This window comes from Salmo trutta, chromosome 14 (genome assembly GCF_901001165.1).
Source record: "Salmo trutta chromosome 14, fSalTru1.1, whole genome shotgun sequence".
In the NCBI taxonomy this organism is placed as follows: Eukaryota; Metazoa; Chordata; class Actinopteri; order Salmoniformes; family Salmonidae; genus Salmo; species Salmo trutta.
The window spans coordinates 38,272,696-38,290,914 of record NC_042970.1 but is presented as its reverse complement, the minus strand read 5'-3'; the positions used below and the strand labels follow the sequence as shown (position 1 = coordinate 38,290,914).

Here is an 18,219-nt window from a genome sequence, read left to right as displayed (position 1 = left end):
GAGGGAGGACCTGCTAAATGCAACTTATTTGTTAATGTTCCATCTCATTATTTGAGTAACACACAGCTACCTCAGGCTACTACAGTACTGGAGTCATTCTGGTCTGGTGTTTTCATAAGGTGGTGTGCTACCATGTACTATTATGATTCATCAAGGTGTTCTGTAACATAATCATTAACATTAGCAAGTTTGCTTAAGGGAGGGGATTACTCGTTTTACTGTTTGCTTTGCAGCTACTGTTATAAACTCCTGTCATTTGGCTCTTATACAACTCCCTGTCATGCAGTTCCACTCTCTCTCATACGTAACCCGCTGTCATTCTAACCCAGGACAATATCTGATCGTGGACTACAGGAAACCGAGGACCAAGCACCAACAGGATCCAGAACAGCTTCTAGCCCCAAGCCATAAGACTGCTAAACAGTTAACCAAATAGCTACCCTGACTATCTGCATTGACCCTCCCTTTGCACCAACTCTTTTGACTCATCAAATACGCTGCTGCTATTGTTTATTAACTATCCCTTTGCCTAGTCACTTTACCCCTACCTACTGTATTATGTACATATCTACCTCAATTACCTCGTACCCCTGCACAACGACTCGGTACTGGTACCCCGTGTATATATCCAAGTTATCGTTACTTATTGTGTATTTATTCCTTGTTATTATCTTTCTATTATTTTTGTTTCTGCATTGTTGGGAAGTATTCCAGATTTCCTGCTTATTTCCTCCCAATTCCGGTCACGTTGTATAAATGATTGGAGACAGGCACAGGAATACGTAATAGGGGGTTTTATTGCTCCACCCAAAAATACAACATACCATGAAAAGGCACTGGGACGGAGCCCAAAACAAACACGTATACAAAAACACAGGGATGTAACCCAAACAACAGAGCGAGGTTAAACCTCTAATAAATAAATGGGACGAGGCCCGTAATAACAATACACGGGACGAGACCCGTAAAAACAAGTGCACCATACACGCAGCACGAAAGCCGAAACAGCAAAGCACAGGTACTCACAGACCAACAGACATGGGAACAATAACCGACAAGGCAATGGTGAACAGAGGGCGCATACATACAATTACTAATCAGGGGAAAGGGAATCAGGTGTGCGTAATGAGACAGTTCAGTGACACCTAGAGGCCGGTGACGTAGACCTCTGGAACTGGTGCACGGAATGAGCAGCAGTACCGGTGGAATCCGTGGCAACATTAGAAATATAAATACTAGAATGGACATTCCCATTCGAGTCAATAACTAGTAAAGTTGAAGTCGGAAGTTTACATAAACTTAGGTTGGAGTCATTAAAATTCGTTTTTCAACCACTCCACAAATTTCTTGTTAACTAACTGTTTTTGACAAATTGGTTAGGACATCTACTTTGCGCATGACAAAAGTCATTTTTCCAACAATTGTTTACAGACAGATTATTTCACTTATAATTCACTGTATCACAATTCCAGTGGGTCAGAAGTTTACATACACTAAATTGACTGTGCCTTTAAACAGCTTGGAAAATTCCAGAAAATGATGTCATGGCTTTAGAAGCTTCTGATAGGCTAATTGACATCATTTGAGTCAATTGGAGGTGTACCTGCGGATGTATTTCAAGGCCTACCTTCAAACTCAGTGCCTCTTTGCTTGACATCATGTGAAAATCAAAAGAAATCAGCCTAAAAAATGTAGACCGCCACAAGTCTGGTTCATCCTTGGGACCAATTTCCAAACGCATGAAGGTACCACGTTCATCTATACAAACAATAGTATGCAAGTATAAACACCATGGGACCACGCAGCCATCATACCGCTCAGGAAGGAGATGTGTTCTGTCTCCTAGAGATGAACGTACTTTGATGTGAAAAGTGCAAATCAATCCCAGAACAACAGCAAAGGACCTTTTGAAGATGCTGGAGGAAACAGGTACAAAAGTATCTTTATCCACAGTAAAACGAGTCCTATATCGACATAACCTGAAAGGCCGCTCAGCAAGGACGAAGCCAATGCTCCAAAACCGCCATAAAAAAGCCAGACTATGGTTTGCAACTGCACATGGGGACAAAGATCATACTTTTTGGAGAAGTGTCCTCTGGTCTGATGAAACAAAAATATAACTGTTTGGCCATAATGATCATTGTTATGTTTGGAGGAAAAAGGGGGATGCTTGCAAGCCGAAGAACACCATCCCAACCGTGAAGCACGGGGGTGGCAGCATTATGTTGTGGGGGTGCTTTGCTGCAGGAGGGACTGGTGCACTTCACAAAATAGATGGCATCATCAGGAAGGATTTGTAAGTCGCTCTGGATAAGAGCGTCTGCTAAATGACTTAAATGTAAATGTAAATGAAGGAAAATTATGTGGATATATTGAAGCAACATCTCAAGACATCAGTCAGGAAGTTAAAGCTTGGTCGAAAATGGGTCTTCTAAATGGACAATGACCGCAAGCATACTTCCAAAGTTGTGGCAAAATGGCTTAAGGACAACAAAGTCAAGGTATTGGAGTGGCCATCACAAAGCCCTGACCTCAATCCTATAGAACATTTGTGGGCAGAACTGAAAAAGTGTGTGCGAGCAAGGAGGCCGACAAACCTGACTCAGTTACACCAGCTCTGTCAGGAGGAATGGGCCAAATTCACCCAACTTGTTGTGGGAAGCTTGTGGAAGGCTACCCGAAACGTTTGACCCAAGTTAAACAATTTAAAGGCAATGCTACCAAATACTAATTGAATGTATGTTAACTTCTGACCCACTATTATTCTGACATTTCACATTCTTGAAATAAAGTGGTGAGCCTAACTGACCTAAAACAGAGAATTTTTACTAGGATTAAATGTCAGGAATTGTGAAAAACTGAGTTTAAATGTATTTGGCTAAGGTGTATGTAAACTTCCGACTTCAACTGGAATTCTGACTAGTATGACTAGTCATTGTATTTCTATGTGTGTCATTGATGTTTATGGACCCTGCTCTTTTCTCTGTCATCACCACGATTCAAGGTTCCATGGAACTGTCTTGGTCAACTCTCCCAGTGGAGAGATAAGACATACAGTAGTTGGGGAAGGGTGTGTGGGTTGGGTGTGCTGAATGGTATTACACTATACAGATAATCCTGAATGAATTGTGAATAATGATGAGTGAGAAAGTTAGACAGGGTCAAAGATCATACCCCCAAGACATGCTAACCTCCCCTGTTATTAGTAATGGTGAGAGGTTAGCATGTCCTGGGGGTATGATCTTTGACACTCTCTAACTTTTTTCACTCTTCATTATTCATGATTCTTTCAGGATTATCTGTAATCATGGTAGCATCCATATTAATGTAGAAGTGTTTAGAAACATGGTCTATTCTTATTTATAATGAATTTGACTCCAAAATGACACAATACATTATTTAGCATTTAATTTCTATTGGGCACAAATAATCTGAAACACAACTTAAACAAACTGCAAATGCATCCAACAAGTTTGTAGAGTCACAAGCTTGTTATGGGAATATGGGACCAAATACTAAGCTTTTGAGTACTTTATTTATACAAATTTTTAAGGGTGTCAATAATAATAATTTTTTTAAGTATTACTTGTTAAACAATAGTTTCCCCATTATTTTAAGCATACAATATAGCTCAATTTTTTATGATTTATTTTATACAGTCATTATTACTCATCTTTATCAAGGGTGTCGGTAATTTCGGACCCCACTGTAAGTGTCACAGATTATTTTACAATAAATTCATGTTTGACTGTCAATTATAACCATTGCCACAGTGTTTAAATAAACAATCATTATGATGAGATTGTAAAGATTAATGAGACATACAGTGTATTTTCTGAACAGGACAAGATTATTTATTTACAAGTTATCTATAAATACAAAATACATACCCAGATTACAGACTTCAGCAGTTTATAACATCACATAAAGCTCAATTGTAATGTGCTGACTATTATCTACAGAAGTGAAGAATCATTATTTTATTTGAAACCACATATTTGCCATGGAAAGCCAGAGAATCCATGTTCCTCATATAGAAGTATAGATGCTGTCTTGTTATACTGATAAGCAGTACCTTGTCAGAAGAACTGAGCATCTCCATCTCCTCTCATTCTCCTCCCATACTGTGTCTTCCTCAGCTTCTCTCTCCGTATAGGCTTTAACACCTTTACAATCCTATAAAATGGCTTCTGTAATACTTGTTTTCTTTCAATATCCCTTTCATGCCAAGGTGAAAAGCCACCAACTTTACCATGCCGTCAACGTTTTAACCGCCTTTTCTTTATATCTGAAAGTATTTCTGTTAGTTAACAAAACATGTACCTTTTATAGTGGTATTATGTTTAAAAGTCCCGCCAATGCCACAGTGTAAAACGTTACCATTCATCTTACCGGCTTTGGCACCATTAAATCATGAACATTCCGTTGTTGTCCGACATCAAACTTGTCCATTTCAATCACAACGCTTCACAGACTTGCTTTTAATGCATTTATTATCTCCATTTAATATATGTAGTTCTGTCTTTGAGCTGTTCTTGTCTATTGTCACAGAAACACTACAGCATTTAGCCTGGGGGAACGCACCGAGTGCATCTCCCTTATATTTAGCTAATAAATGGTGGGTTCAACATGCATACGTTTTTCGAATTTATACAACAAATCACTAGTAGGCTATTTGTCTTAAGCCAAGATAACTGGTATATTTAGTGCTATTTAGACTGTCTGCTGTCCAAGGTTACTATTAAAAGCAGTTGGCGAGGACGTTTGCTATCAAGCTATCAATGTGCATGATATCTAGCAAAGCCGAGTGAGGGGAGGAAAAAAATATAAAATGTGGATCGAAAAAGCAACTTTCTCAAATTGTCCTACAGAGGTTAATCCAGGTTACATGTTTTATTTCTTTATATTATCAGATTCTAAGGTTTCTAAAGCACATACAGTACCTTCGGAAAGTATTCATACCCCTTGACTCTTTCCACATTTTGTTACGTTACAGCCTTATTCTAAAATGTATTAAATCTTTTTTTTTGTTCAGCAATCTACACAAAATACCCTATAATGACAAAGCGAAAACAGGTTTTTATACATTTCTTCACATTTATTAAAAATAAAAAACAGAAATACCTTATTTACATAAGTATTCAGACCCTTTGCTATGAGACTAAATTGAGCTCAGGTACATCCTGTTTCCTTTGATCATCCTTGAGATGTTTCTACAACTTGATTGGATTCAATTGATTGGACATGATTCGGAAAGGCACACACCTGTTTATACAAGGTCCCACAGTTGACAGTGCATGTCAGAGCCATAACCAAGCCAAAAGGTCGAAGGAATTGTCCGTAGAGCTCAAAGACAGGATTGTTTTGAGGCACAGATCTGGGGAAGGGTACCACAACATTTATTCTGCATTGAAGGTCCCCAAGAACACAGTGGCCTCCATAATTCTTAAATGGAACAAGTTTGGAACCACCAAGACTCTTCCTAAAGCTGGCTGCCCGGCCATACTGAGCAATCGGGGCAGAAGGGCCTTGGTCAGGGAGTTGACCAAGAACCCGTGGTCACTCTGACAGAGCTTTAGAGTTCCTCTGTGGAGATGGGAGAACCTTCCAGAAGGACAACCATCTCTGCAGCACTCCACCAATCATGCCTTTATGGTAGTGGCCAGACAGAAGCCACTCCTCAGTAAAAGGCACATGAAAAGACCCCTAAAGAATCTCAGACCATGAGAAACAAGATTCTCTGGTCTGATGAAACCAAGACTGAACTCTTTGGTCTGAATGCCAAGTGTCATGTCTGGAGGAAACCTGGCACCATCCCTACGGTGAAGCATGGTGGTGGTGGCAGCATCATGCTGTGGGGATGTTTGTCAGCGGCAGGGACTGGGAGACTAGTCAGGATCGAGGCAAAGATGAACGGAGCAAAGTACAGAGAGATCCTTGATGAAAATCTGCTCCAAAGCGCTCATGACCTCAGACTGGGGCGAAGGTTCACCTTCCAACAGGACAACAACCCTAAGCACACAGCCGGAGTGGCTTCGGGACAAGTCTCTGAATGTCCTTGAGTGGCCCAGCCAGAGCCTTAACTTGAACCTGATCGAACATCTCTGGAGAGACCTGAAAATAGCTGTGCAGCAACGTGCCACATCCAACCTGACAGAGCTTGAGAGGATGTGCAGAGAAGAATGGGACAAACTCTAGGTGTCTGAATACTTTCCGAGTGCACTATACAAGCACCTACAAACTCTAAAAAATGAGGCCATGGGCTCTGTTTCAAAATATATATTTGGTTATATAACAGCAGTTCCACACATTCCCCTGACACTCAAGTTACTATAAAATATATGTGTACTAACTCTGATCAGGGCAGGGGGATGTAAGTGTGTCTTATCTGTGTAGTCCTTTCCTCCAGCCGAATGACGTAGTGGCTTCATGGGTGGAATGTTATTCATATTTTTCATAATTTCATAATTAATAAAAAAATATATATATATAACCACAGAAAATCCTGTTTCTATGTCAAACAGTTTTTTATATATTTCAGTCTTCTGTGATGTATATGAAGTGTAATATTGCCTACTTTGTCTTTACAGGCAACGTACCGTAAATCTTGTGTGAACTATGTATTGAGTATTATGTACAGGAAAATAACATAACACAATTCTTTCAGAATTCAATGCTTTTTTATTTGATAAAGCATTTGATTGTCTGTGCAATCCGTACCCAATATCAGACAAACGTTGAGTAACAAAATACAATTGAAATAGATTGTACTTTACATGAATGAAACCACCATATAAATACATAAATATGAATGTGCACAATTATATGAATCTATGTAATTCTCGTAAAATGTGACATATTGATTTGTATTACATAATAATTCATCATGAATAGAGCTGCATTATAATCTTTCACTTTTATTATCTATGAACAAGTATTAGCACACAATTGTGGATAGAAAGACGAGTTAATACAGCTGAAAAATAATAAGTTAAGTTGTCAATTTGAGTGTGCCGGTTTTTCACACCAAATACAATATATGCCACAGTTAAACCTCAGTAGTGATATCACAAAATACAAATGAGAGTATTTTTAATTAACTAGGCAAGTCAGTTAAGAACAAATTCTTATTTCCAATGACAGCCTAGGAACAGTGCCTTGTTCAGGGGCAGAACGACAGATTTTTACCTCGTCAGCTCGGGGATTCGATCTAGCAACCTTTCGGTTACTGGCCCAACACTCTAACCACTAGGCTACCTGCCACCCCCAATAAAGTATAAAGTTACACAAATCATTTTTTACATTTACACACTTAACAGATAACATTATTGTTGATTTAACCCAAGCAATATTCAAGTCACTGACGAGCACACCATGCTTGCATAATAGGCCTACTGTAGCTGCAAGATTTTGAGTGATTTTGACTAATCTTTTTGGGATCCTTGTTGTGCATCCGAAACGGGCACCCTATAGTGCACTACTTATAGGGAATCGGGTGCAATGGGCTCTGGTCAAAAGTAGTGCACTAGGGAATAGGGTGCCATTGGCCGGGTCGCTGTTGAATGTTTTCATCATGACGAGCGAATTCGAAAGGTTTCGGTGTAGCTTCGCATCTCGCTGCTCTCTTCAGTTCAAGTCGTGTTGTTGTTGATGTCCATCCGGCTGACCAGCTCCGTGACCAGCATCTGCAGCGTTTGCGAGCGCAGCTTGCTGACCTCCAGTACAGCTTCGTGGTTGACAGACTCTGTGTCATTGTAGCTCTTCACCACCTTGTTGGTGATGAGAGAGAGGCCGAACACCCTCATGCCACAGTGGGTGGCTACCACCACCTCTGGTGCTGTGCTCATTCCTATGAGGAGGAGAGAAGCGGAGAGAAGGAAGATGAACACCTGCTGCTACTCACATAATATTAGAATGCATTAGAATGGACACCTGGATTTTTATGAACGGACAATATTATCATGTACAAAGCACACCTCAGATGTCTGAGCAGATTTTGCCCCAAAATGATATCTTATCATGGCACCAATCACCAACTACTTTAATAGACAAATCTATCTAGAATGCATTGTTGGCAAGAGAGCAAAAACTGATCTGGGACCAGGCTAGAATCTATCTGGGAGTGAACAAGCTCTAGTTCTCTTACCCACAGCGTCCACCCCTAGTCTGTGAAGGAGTCTGGCCTCTGCGATGCTCTCGAAATTGGGACCTCCCACCATACAGTAAACCCCCTCCTGGATGAACTGAGAGACGCCCATGCTTTTACAGAGGTCAAAGGCTATCTTCCGCAGGTCCTTGTCATACACACCAGACATGGGAGGGAACCGGGGACCAAACCTGGTCAACACAAGACAACAATGTTCAAATTCAAGAATTGTGATGAATATGAATGTGAATGTCCATCTATGAAGCGGAATAAAGAACACCAAGCAATGATGGTCTCTATTGCAGCATGAACCACAGCACTGAAGGGTCACAAAGCACCAAAGGCTCTTTGGAGTCGTTTCTGGTATTTCGGAGTTGTCTGTGGTAATTAGTAAATAGGACCTAGTGAGAACCACTGACACTAGACTAGAGGATCTCACTCACTTTTCATCATTGGGCCCGTTGAGGGGATTGAGCCCGGCCAGACCAGGGAAGTTGATATGATCTTTGATGATCATGATGTCCCCAACCTGGTAGCTGTCTGCCAGCGAGCCTGCTGCGTTGGTCACTATCAGGGTCTCCACCCCCAAGAGCTTAAATACCCGCACGGGAAAGGTAGTCTGTGTGACAGTGGGAGAGAGACAGAGAGAGAGATTTTTGCACCGATATTTGCACATCGTTATAACACTGTACATAGCCATAATATGACATTTGAAATGTCTCTATTCCTTTGAAACTTTTGTCAGTGAAATGTTTACTGTTCATTTTTTATTGTTTATTTCACTTTTGTTTATTATCTATTTCACTTGCTTTGGCAATGTAAGCATACACTACATGGCCAAAAATATGTGGACAAGCCTTTAAATGAGTGGATTTGGCTATTTCAGACACACCCGTTGCTGACAGGTGTATAAAATCGAACACACAGCCATGCAATCTCCATAGTCAAACGTTGGCAGTAGAATGGCCCGTACTGAAGAACTCAGTGACTTTCAACAACGGCTTAGCCGCAAAGTGGTAGGCCACACAAGCTTTCCATGGCCGAGCAGCCACACACAAGCCTAAGATCACCATGCGCAATGCCAAGCGTCGGCTGAAGTGGAGTAACGCTTGCCGCCACTGGACTCTGGAGCAGTGGAAACGTGTTCTCTGGAGTGATGAATCACGCTTCATCATCTGGCAAATCTGGGTTTGGTGGATGTCAGGAGAACGCTACCTGCCCGAATGCATAGTGCCAAATGTAAAGTTTGGTGGAGGAGGAATAATAGTCTGGGGCTGTTTTTCATGGTTCGGGCTAGGCCCCTTAGTTCCAGTGAATGCTACAGGGTACAATGACATTCTAAACGATTCTGTGCTTCCAACTTTGTGACAACAGTTTTGGAAAGGACCTTTCCTGTTTCAGTATGACAATGGCCCATGCTCAAAGTGAGCTCAATACAGAAATGGTTTTTCGAGATTGTGTGGAAGAACTTGACTGGCCTGCACAGGGCCCTGACCTCAACCCCATCAAACACCTTTGGGATGAATTGGAATGCCGAATGCGAGCCAGGCTTAATCGCCCAACATCAGTCCCCGACCTCGCAGCAATGTTCCAAAATCTAGTGGAAAGCCTTCCCAGAAGAGTAGAAGTTGTTATAGCAGCAAAGGGGGGACCAACTCTATATTAATGCCCATGATTTTGGAATGAGATGTTTGACCAGCAGGTGTCCACATACTGGATCCAATAAAGCCCTTTGAACTGAACTGAATTGAACTGAGAGATAGAGAGAGATGATGTGATGGAGAAAGGTAGAGAGTTAAACTCAAAACAAGGTGCAATACAGCACAGCTTCAGTAAGCCTAAAGTGGGTCTACATATCCCCTTGAGTAACTGCCTGAGCCCAGAGCCGACTTCATAAAACCTGGAGTTGTGCAAGAAAGACAATAGAAGCATTGAATGGCGTAATGTTGAATTAGCGTGCAAGTGAATTAGCCATGTGATGCAGGTCAACGTGATCACCCGAAGGTCGGATGCTGTGACTCAGTGGGTGCGTCTCAAATGGTGCTTATAGTGCACTACCAAATGGCCCCTGGTCAAAAGTACTGTATTTGGGGCATAGTCATGGACTCTCCCGTGCTAACAGTTAGCTCCAACAGTACTGTAGTATCTAAGAATTCACAACAATACACACAAAGCTGGTGAGTGGGTGAGTTAGTGAGTGAGTGGGTTGGTGGTCAGCCAACCACTGCCTCCCAGTGAGTGATCAGCAGCCCCAGTCACATGGGCCTCATATGCTGCAGATTACTCCTAAGCCAGAGCCCAATGGAGAAAGGAAGACAGACCAGCTACCCTACCAGCTGCTGTTTCATAACCAGATTAGAGCTCCTCAAGTCCCAGGCATGCCCTGTTCATTAGAACCCTTGGCGTATAACCTTTCCTTCACTTTGGATCATAAATGATGTTGAAATGCAACACATCATGTCATAATCATCTAAACAGTAAAACAAATACAGAGCTGTGGGAGAGTGTTGAGTCCCACTGTTTCTCATAGCCTTCAAAGGTCCTGATGAAAGACCTGGCGGGACTAAACGTCATGCTTTTCATTTTAAAATAATAATACACATGTCTGCAAGAAATAACTATTACAGTATTAGTTCTTTCTCTAGTGTTTCTCTAGAATCTTGTCCATTAATGGCCCGGGAATATGGAAGCCATATCAGTAGCCGTTCCTCCTCCACTCTTCCTCTTTAAGAAAGAACAACATTTGGTGTAATGCAAGGGGAGGCTGGTGAGATCTGAGGGGTGAGGCGGTGGCGTGAGGCTTGAACTGTGCTTGGTTGAGACATGATGGCTTTTGTGAGGGTTGAGGAGGAATGAGGACTTCGCTAATGTGTATTCCGTACAGCTACAGTATTAACACTTCAGATGTGAGACCTCTGAATGACTTCCAAGAATACAAATGTTTGGTGAGCAATTCAAAGCTTGGTATTTACCCTGGGTCAAATGAGAGCAGGATATTAGATTGGTGTGTTTCTTGGTACTAATATTTGCTCCCTGAGGGGACAGTGAAAGTCTGTTTAGGGGATGTGGGATGTGGGTTAACACTTGTTTCCCGATACTGACCGCTATGATCTGGTACTGACCTTACAGAGTGAGTGTCCCTCATACATGTGGAAACGTCCCTGCATGCAAACACACGTCTTCCCTTTCAGCTCCCCAAACACCAGTCTCCCAGCGTGTCCTTGCACTGTGAAGCCATGCACACACACACACACACACACACACACACACACACACACACACACACACACACACACACACACACACACACACACACACACACACACACACACACACACACACACAAACAAAGTCAGTTGTTATGTAAACAACAGTTCAAAAACAAACCTTTAACAACGCTGTTAAACTTGTTCCCTATGTTTAAAGTTTAATGCTGGTTTATTTACATTACAAAAATTCCAAGTTAGGTATGGCCATTTGTCAGGATGGCCAAAGTGGTCAGCATAGCCATTTGTGGTGTGTTAGGTTGGTTGTGTTGATCGTTAATATTATACTGCATGCTACGATCTTATTGTAACAGGTAGCCTAGCGGTTAAGAGAGTTGGGCCAGTAACAGAGAGGTCGCTGGTTTGAATCCCAGACCCGGCAACGTGGAAAATTCTACCATTCTGCCCTTTACCCCCAACAACAACTGCTCCCCGTGCGCCAATGATGTCGATTTAAGGCAGCACCGCACACCTCTCTGATGCAGTGGGTTGGGTTAATTGCGGAAGACACATTTCGGTTGAATGCATTCCCTTCCCAATCATTGTACTGTATGTTACACAAACTTCTGCCACTGGTAATGTCAATATTCCCAGCCCCCAACTCTCTCTTTCTACATCTCTCCATTTCTTTCTCTCTCCATCTCACCATCTCTCTCTCTATTTATCTTTCACTTTCTCTCACCTGTGCTCTGTGGGAACCCAGGGATGTCGGAGTAGGGGAAGGAGTCCTGGCACTTGAGAGCATCAGCTAGCATGCCCAGTCCGGAGCCACAGATGATGGCCACTTTGGGCCGGTGCTGCGTCTGAGACAGGAGCCAGCTGGCTGTCTTCTGATAGTCATCATAACTGAGGGAGGAAGTGGAGAACATTGTGACTCACTGTCTAGAGGGAGCTCTGGGGACAATAACTATCCTGTCTAGAGGGAGCTCTGGGGACAATAACTATCCTGTCTAGAGGGAGCTCTGGGGACAATAACTATCCTGTCTAGAGGGAGCTCTGGGGACAATAACTATCCTGTCTAGAGGGAGCTCTGGGGACAATAACTATCCTGTTTAGAGGGAGCTCTGGGGACAACAACTATCCTGTCTAGATGGAGCTCTGGGGACAATAACTATCCTGTCTAGAGGGAGCTCTGGGGACAATAACTATCCTGTTTAGAGGGAGCTCTGGGGACAACAACTATCCTGTCTAGAGGGAGCTCTGGGTGAAATAACTATCCTGTCTAGAGGGAGCTCTGGGGACAATAACTATCCTGTCTAGAGGGAGCTCTGGGGACAATAACTATCCTGTCTAGAGGGAGCTCTGGGGACAATAACTATCCTGTCTAGAGGGAGCTCTGGGGACAATAACTATCCTGTTTAGAGGGAGCTCTGGGGACAATAACTATCCTGTCTAGAGGGAGCTCTGGGGACAATAACTATCCTGTCTAGATGGAGCTCTGGGTAAAATAACTAACCTGTCTAGAGGGAGCTCTGGGGACAATAACTATCCTGTCTAGAGGGAGCTCTGGGGACAATAACTATCCTGTCTAGAGGGAGCTCTGGGGACAATAACTATCCTGTTTAGAGGGAGCTCTGGGGACAATAACTATCCTGTCTAGAGGGAGCTCTGGGGACAATAACTATCCTGTCTAGATGGAGCTCTGGGTAAAATAACTATCCTGTCTAGAGGGAGCTCTGGGGACAATAACTATCCTGTCTAGAGGGAGCTCTGGGGACAATAACTATCCTGTCTAGAGGGAGCTCTGGGGACAATAACTATCCTGTCTAGATGGAGCTCTGGGTAAAATAACTATCCTGTCTAGAGGGAGCTCTGGGGACAATAACTATCCTGTCTAGAGGGAGCACTGGGGACAATAACTATCCTGTCTAGAGGGAGCTCTGGGTGAAATAACTATCCTGTCTAGAGGGAGCTCTGGGGACAATAACTATCCTGTCTAGAGGGAGCTCTGGGGACAATAACTATCCTGTCTAGAGGGAGCTCTGGGGACAATAACTATCCTGTCTAGAGGAAGCTCTGGGGACAATAACTATCCTGTCTAGAGGGAGCTCTGGGTGAAATAACTATCCTGTCTAGAGGGAGCTCTGGGTAAAATAACTATCCTGTTTAGAGGGAGCTCTTTGGACAATAACTATCCTGTCTAGAGGGAGCTCTGGGTGAAACAACTATCCTGTTTAGAGGGAGCTCTGGGGACAATAACTATCCTGTCTAGAGGGAGCTCTGGGGACAATAACTATCCTGTCTAGAGGGAGCTCTGGGGACAATAACTATCCTGTCTAGAGGGAGCTCTGGGGACAATAACTATCCTGTCTAGAGGGAGCTCTGGGGACAATAACTATCCTGTCTAGAGGGAGCTCTGGGGACAATAACTATCCTGTCTAGAGGGAGCTCTGGGTGAAATAACTATCCTGTTTAGAGGGCGCTCTGGGGACAATAACTATCCTGTTTAGAGGGAGCTCTGGGGACAATAACTATCCTGTCTAGAGGGAGCTCTGGGGACAATAACTATCCTGTCTAGAGGGAGCTCTGGGGACAATAACTATCCTGTCTAGAGGGAGCTCTGGGTGAAATAACTATCCTGTCTAGAGGGAGCTCTGGGGACAATAACTATCCTGTAATGGTGCCCTCGCTGACAATTTAGTTCCAGTACAAAAAGCGGCATATTTTAAGACAAAAGGTCTTGTATGTTGCATTGTGAATGTTCACATACTGGAATGTCTTGCAATCCAAACCACATGTGATTTTACTTAAAATACATTTAGGGTGTATAACACAGGGTTAGGGAGGGTCAATTAGAAGGAAATTATTTGAATCGATGATTAGAAAATGTAAAAGTAAAAGAAAAAAATCCTTGTCCTTTTCACTTTATTGAGAAGTCATGGTATATCATATACTTAGATACATTTCTTTCAGTATGAGTGAGATGTTCTGTTGTCTGTCAGACCTTAAGAGTTGCCTTACAGAAGTCATTCATATTGCCATAACACTGCCGAAAAGGTATCCATTTGTCTAACCTAAGCGCTAAGGATCTCCATAACCACATGAGAGATCGTTTTAGTCCCGTAAAAAAAAATATGGACACCGGAAAACGCTATGAAAAAGTCAAGAGAAAAGCAATGACTTACCAGATTTGATCTTTCATTTTGAAGGTTATGTGGCTGAAATAGGTCTTGCCCAATGATGTAGACTCTTAAAACACAGCCCAATGTTGATGCTGTGATATTTGTTAAGATGTGGGATCTCCCCCTAGTTGATATAACAGAGTACCAGGTATAGACACTGCTGTATAGCCACAGTGTTGTGTGAATGTCTCTTTGGCTGCAGTTAAATAGACTACTCTACTCAGAGTAGTCACATGGTCCCTGATTGGTCATAACCCTGCCATGGCCGATAGCATTAACAAATAAAATACTCTCTACTAGAGAGGTGTGTCAGGGGGTTGTGTGCGTAAGGGCCAAATTGTATTGAAGCTCCACATTGAGTCACTTTGCTCCTGTATAATTCCTTTGGCTCCATTTTGGGTCAAGCCTGTCTGTGTAATTCTGAGTTAAGATGGTGATGCTGTTCACGTTTTGTGTTCCCCTCCTAATCAGATCTTGTAGTGGACCAGCTAAAGTTATAGTCTGGCTAATTGCTAACTCTCACACTCTTCCTGCGCTGTGAGTCACGTGGGTCGTGTCAGCCAGGCTACCAAAGTTGGGAAATATCTTTGAAGGTATTGTTCACCCACCAGCTGGCTGTGAATTAGCCTGTGGACAAGGTTAGTTAATAACAGATTCTAGGATGGTGTACACCCCCATCGTGAAACTGCCCCAGCTAAGTAGATGTTGTATAGCTCATTATATGATATTTATACAACGCAAGTAGAAATCAATGTGGGCATTGTTTAATGCATTTTTCAGGACAAGACAATCCAAGCACTCCAATGTTCCAGTGCGTTAGCAAGGGGGCATGACGGATGACTGTGACTCTGTGACGGTCAAAATAGAATGTCAATACAATAGCATGTCGATAAACGAAAGATACAGCACTCTACCCTATTGGAATCAATTCAAAACACAGCACTCTACCCTGTTAGAATCAATACAGAACACAGCACTCTACCCTGTTAGAATCAATACAGAACACAGCACTCTACCCTGTTAGAATCAATACAGAACACAGCACTCTACCCTATTGGAATCAATTCAAAACACAGCACTCTACCCTGTTAGAATCAATACAGAACACAGCACTCTACCCTATTGGAATCAATTCAAAACACAGCACTCTACCCTGTTAGAATCAATACATAACACAGCACTCTACCCTGTTAGAATCAATACAGAACACAGCACTCTACCCTGTTAGAATCAATACAGAACACAGCACTCTACCCTGTTAGAATCAATACAGAACACAGCGCCGTATAATTACATAGTACTGTATATATAATATAAATAATGTATAGGATCTTTGTGTGCAGCACTCTACCCTGTGAGAATCTGGAACTTGCATGCATACATATCCTACATACTTAGACGATTACATTGTTAATGTTTAACAATACACTCAAGTTTTTGTTGACTGAGGGAATCTGGCCTAAATCAATAAAAATAGCTATTATGCCCATTTTCAACATTACCTTTGGTCCATTGAAAATGACCTTGATTTTGTTGGTATTATTCTGACTGGATTTCTTCAATCATTGTTCTTACAAATGGGTTGGTTTAGTAACCAAACCATCAATAGCTGCTCCACCACACATTCAAGGGTCACTACAGTCTAGCACATTATTTAATATCAAACTATACTTCAGAAGGCAGAGCAATACCAAGAACAGCATTATGACTCTGTCATACTTCACTTCAACCTTGTCTAGGGACGGCACACTCGCCTGTAAATGGACCTTAACATTATGTAAACCTCCAAACCTCTACTTGACGGGATTGATGAGATGAGCAGATACACTAGATATGCTAAAGTATGTGGACACCCCTTCAAACTAGTTGGATTTGGCTATTTCAGCCACACCCGTTGTCACGCCCTGACCAGGTGAACTCTGCTATTTTGGTCAGGGTGTGGCATTTCTATGTTTTATTTCTATGTTGGGCTCGGGGGTGATTTCCCAATCAGACAGCTGTCGCTTGTGAAGTCTGATTGGGAATCACATTTAAGTTCCTTTTCCCCCCACGATGTTTGTGGGTTGTTGTCTCGTTATTTGAGCACGTAACGTATTGGCAGTTTTTTTCCTTGATTTTGTGTACATGTTTAATTCTAGTGTGTTAAATAAACATGTATTCGCTCCCAGCTGCGTTTTGGTCCGCTTCCTCGTCTCCCGACGACAAACGTTACACCCGTCCACCCACCATTTAAATGTTAACTATGCATCAGGGCAGCCAGCCAGCACTGTTGTAATTCTATAAGTCACATGAACTGCAATAGTGAAAATCCATTTTTACGTCCCGAATGGCGCTCTACTTCCTACCCTACATAATCCACTAGCTTTGACTAGAACCCTATGGGCCCTAAATAGAGAATAGGGTGCCATTTGGGATGAAGCCCATATGTGTGTTACTCTCCTCTCTCTTAGAATGTCCATAAATGCAGATCCCTCGTATCTACACTGAAGATCTCCTGTCTCACACAGGGTGATTATTTCTGCACCATTCATATTAATGTGATTCATTTACATAAAATGTGTGTGAACTCTGCCGGCTCCTACTCATTATACGGCCCTTTCTCCACTAACCATCTCCTTGAATTACCTCAATCTGCTTAATTGTGTGTCCGGTGTGAGTGTGTGTGTGTGTGTGTGTGTGTGTGTGTGTGTGTGTGTGTGTGTGTGTGTGTGTGTGTGTGTGTGTGTGTGTGTGTGTGTGTGTGTGTGTGTGTGTGTGTGTGTGTGCGTGTGTGATATCAGGCACGTACTGTATGCCATGTCCTCACTTCCTTCCTATGACAAATACTATGTTTGCTGCAGGAATGTTCCATTTGTATTCAGAATTTCACCCTGATCGTGAATTTCTAGTTGGTGTCAAGATGTTACATATTTTTCCCAATATGGCAGTTTTAGGTCACTGGGGATTCTCAGAGGAGTAACCCCCCCCCCACCACCACCACCACCACCACAGGGCTTTTATCATTAACCCCTGTGCCTTCTGTCTGTGGGATGGACCAATGCAGAGATGGGAGTGGGGGGTGGGGGGGGGGGGGTAGTTGGCCCTTGCTCTAGTCCCAGATGTCTGTCCTATGTTAACTCTGAGCCTGGCTGCCTGCCCTTGACAGTGACAGTGACAGTGACAGTGCTTTACTTTTGCTGTCCTTGCATCTCCGCATCCAGCCACGTGGCCAGATGTACACGGCTGCTCCTCTTAGGGACAGGTGGTTAAGACACAGACAGACAGAGACAGACAGAGACAGACAATAGCACAGAAAAAACCCCACACCCCCTACAGAGCCAATACTTGTTTATGGGCACAACAACATACTGTAAGTCAATAATACGATAACATCATAAAATGAGATAAAACTATACAATAACAAGTATATGATTCATATGTATTAGTGGTAGTTACACTATATATACAAAAGTATGTGGACACCCCTTCAAATTCGTGGATTCAGTTATTTCAGCCACACCCGTTGCTGACAGGTGTTTTAATTGATCACACAGCCATGCAATCTCCATAGACAAACATTGGCAGTAGAATGGCCTTACTCAATGTTGCACCGTCATAGAATGCCTCCTTCCAACAAGTCAGTTCCTCAAATTTCTGCCCTGTTAGAGCTGCCCTGGTCAACTGTAAGAGCTGCCCTGGTCTTATT

The 18,219-nt window shown here is 42.6% G+C and overlaps 1 protein-coding gene across 2 annotated transcripts; it reads right to left on the bottom strand.

Moving 5' to 3' along the window:
• Window positions 1–6,661: 6,661 nt before the first annotated feature.
• On the bottom strand, window positions 6,662–14,781 carry LOC115208022 (purine nucleoside phosphorylase). Of its 2 annotated transcripts, XM_029775729.1 has the most exons (6): window positions 14,538–14,781; window positions 12,095–12,258; window positions 11,269–11,372; window positions 8,590–8,765; window positions 8,147–8,337; window positions 6,662–7,849 (listed from the first exon to the last, which is right to left on the bottom strand). In XM_029775729.1, exons 1-6 carry the CDS (start codon window positions 14,552–14,554, stop codon window positions 7,632–7,634), a joined length of 870 nt encoding a protein of 289 aa, XP_029631589.1. In that variant the 5' UTR covers window positions 14,555–14,781; the 3' UTR covers window positions 6,662–7,631. The 2 variants fall into 2 exon arrangements, with proteins under 2 accessions (XP_029631589.1, XP_029631588.1); XM_029775728.1 differs by lacking the exon at window positions 14,538–14,781 and having other exon boundaries at window positions 12,095–12,281.
• Window positions 14,782–18,219: the final 3,438 nt, after the last annotated feature.

Bases quoted from the DNA above. Each gene is read 5' to 3' on its own strand.
- LOC115208022 (XM_029775728.1), bottom strand. From the start codon at position 12,281: ATGTTCTCCACTTCCTCCCTCAGTTATGATGACTATCAGAAGACAGCC. The intron at 11,373-12,094 runs GTGAGAGAAAGT...ATGGCTTCACAG, and splicing joins TGGGTTCCCACAGAGCACAG to TGCAAGGACACGCTGGGAGA. The intron at 8,766-11,268 runs GTCAGTACCAGA...ACTGTCACACAG, and splicing joins AGGGACACTCACTCTGTAAG to ACTACCTTTCCCGTGCGGGT.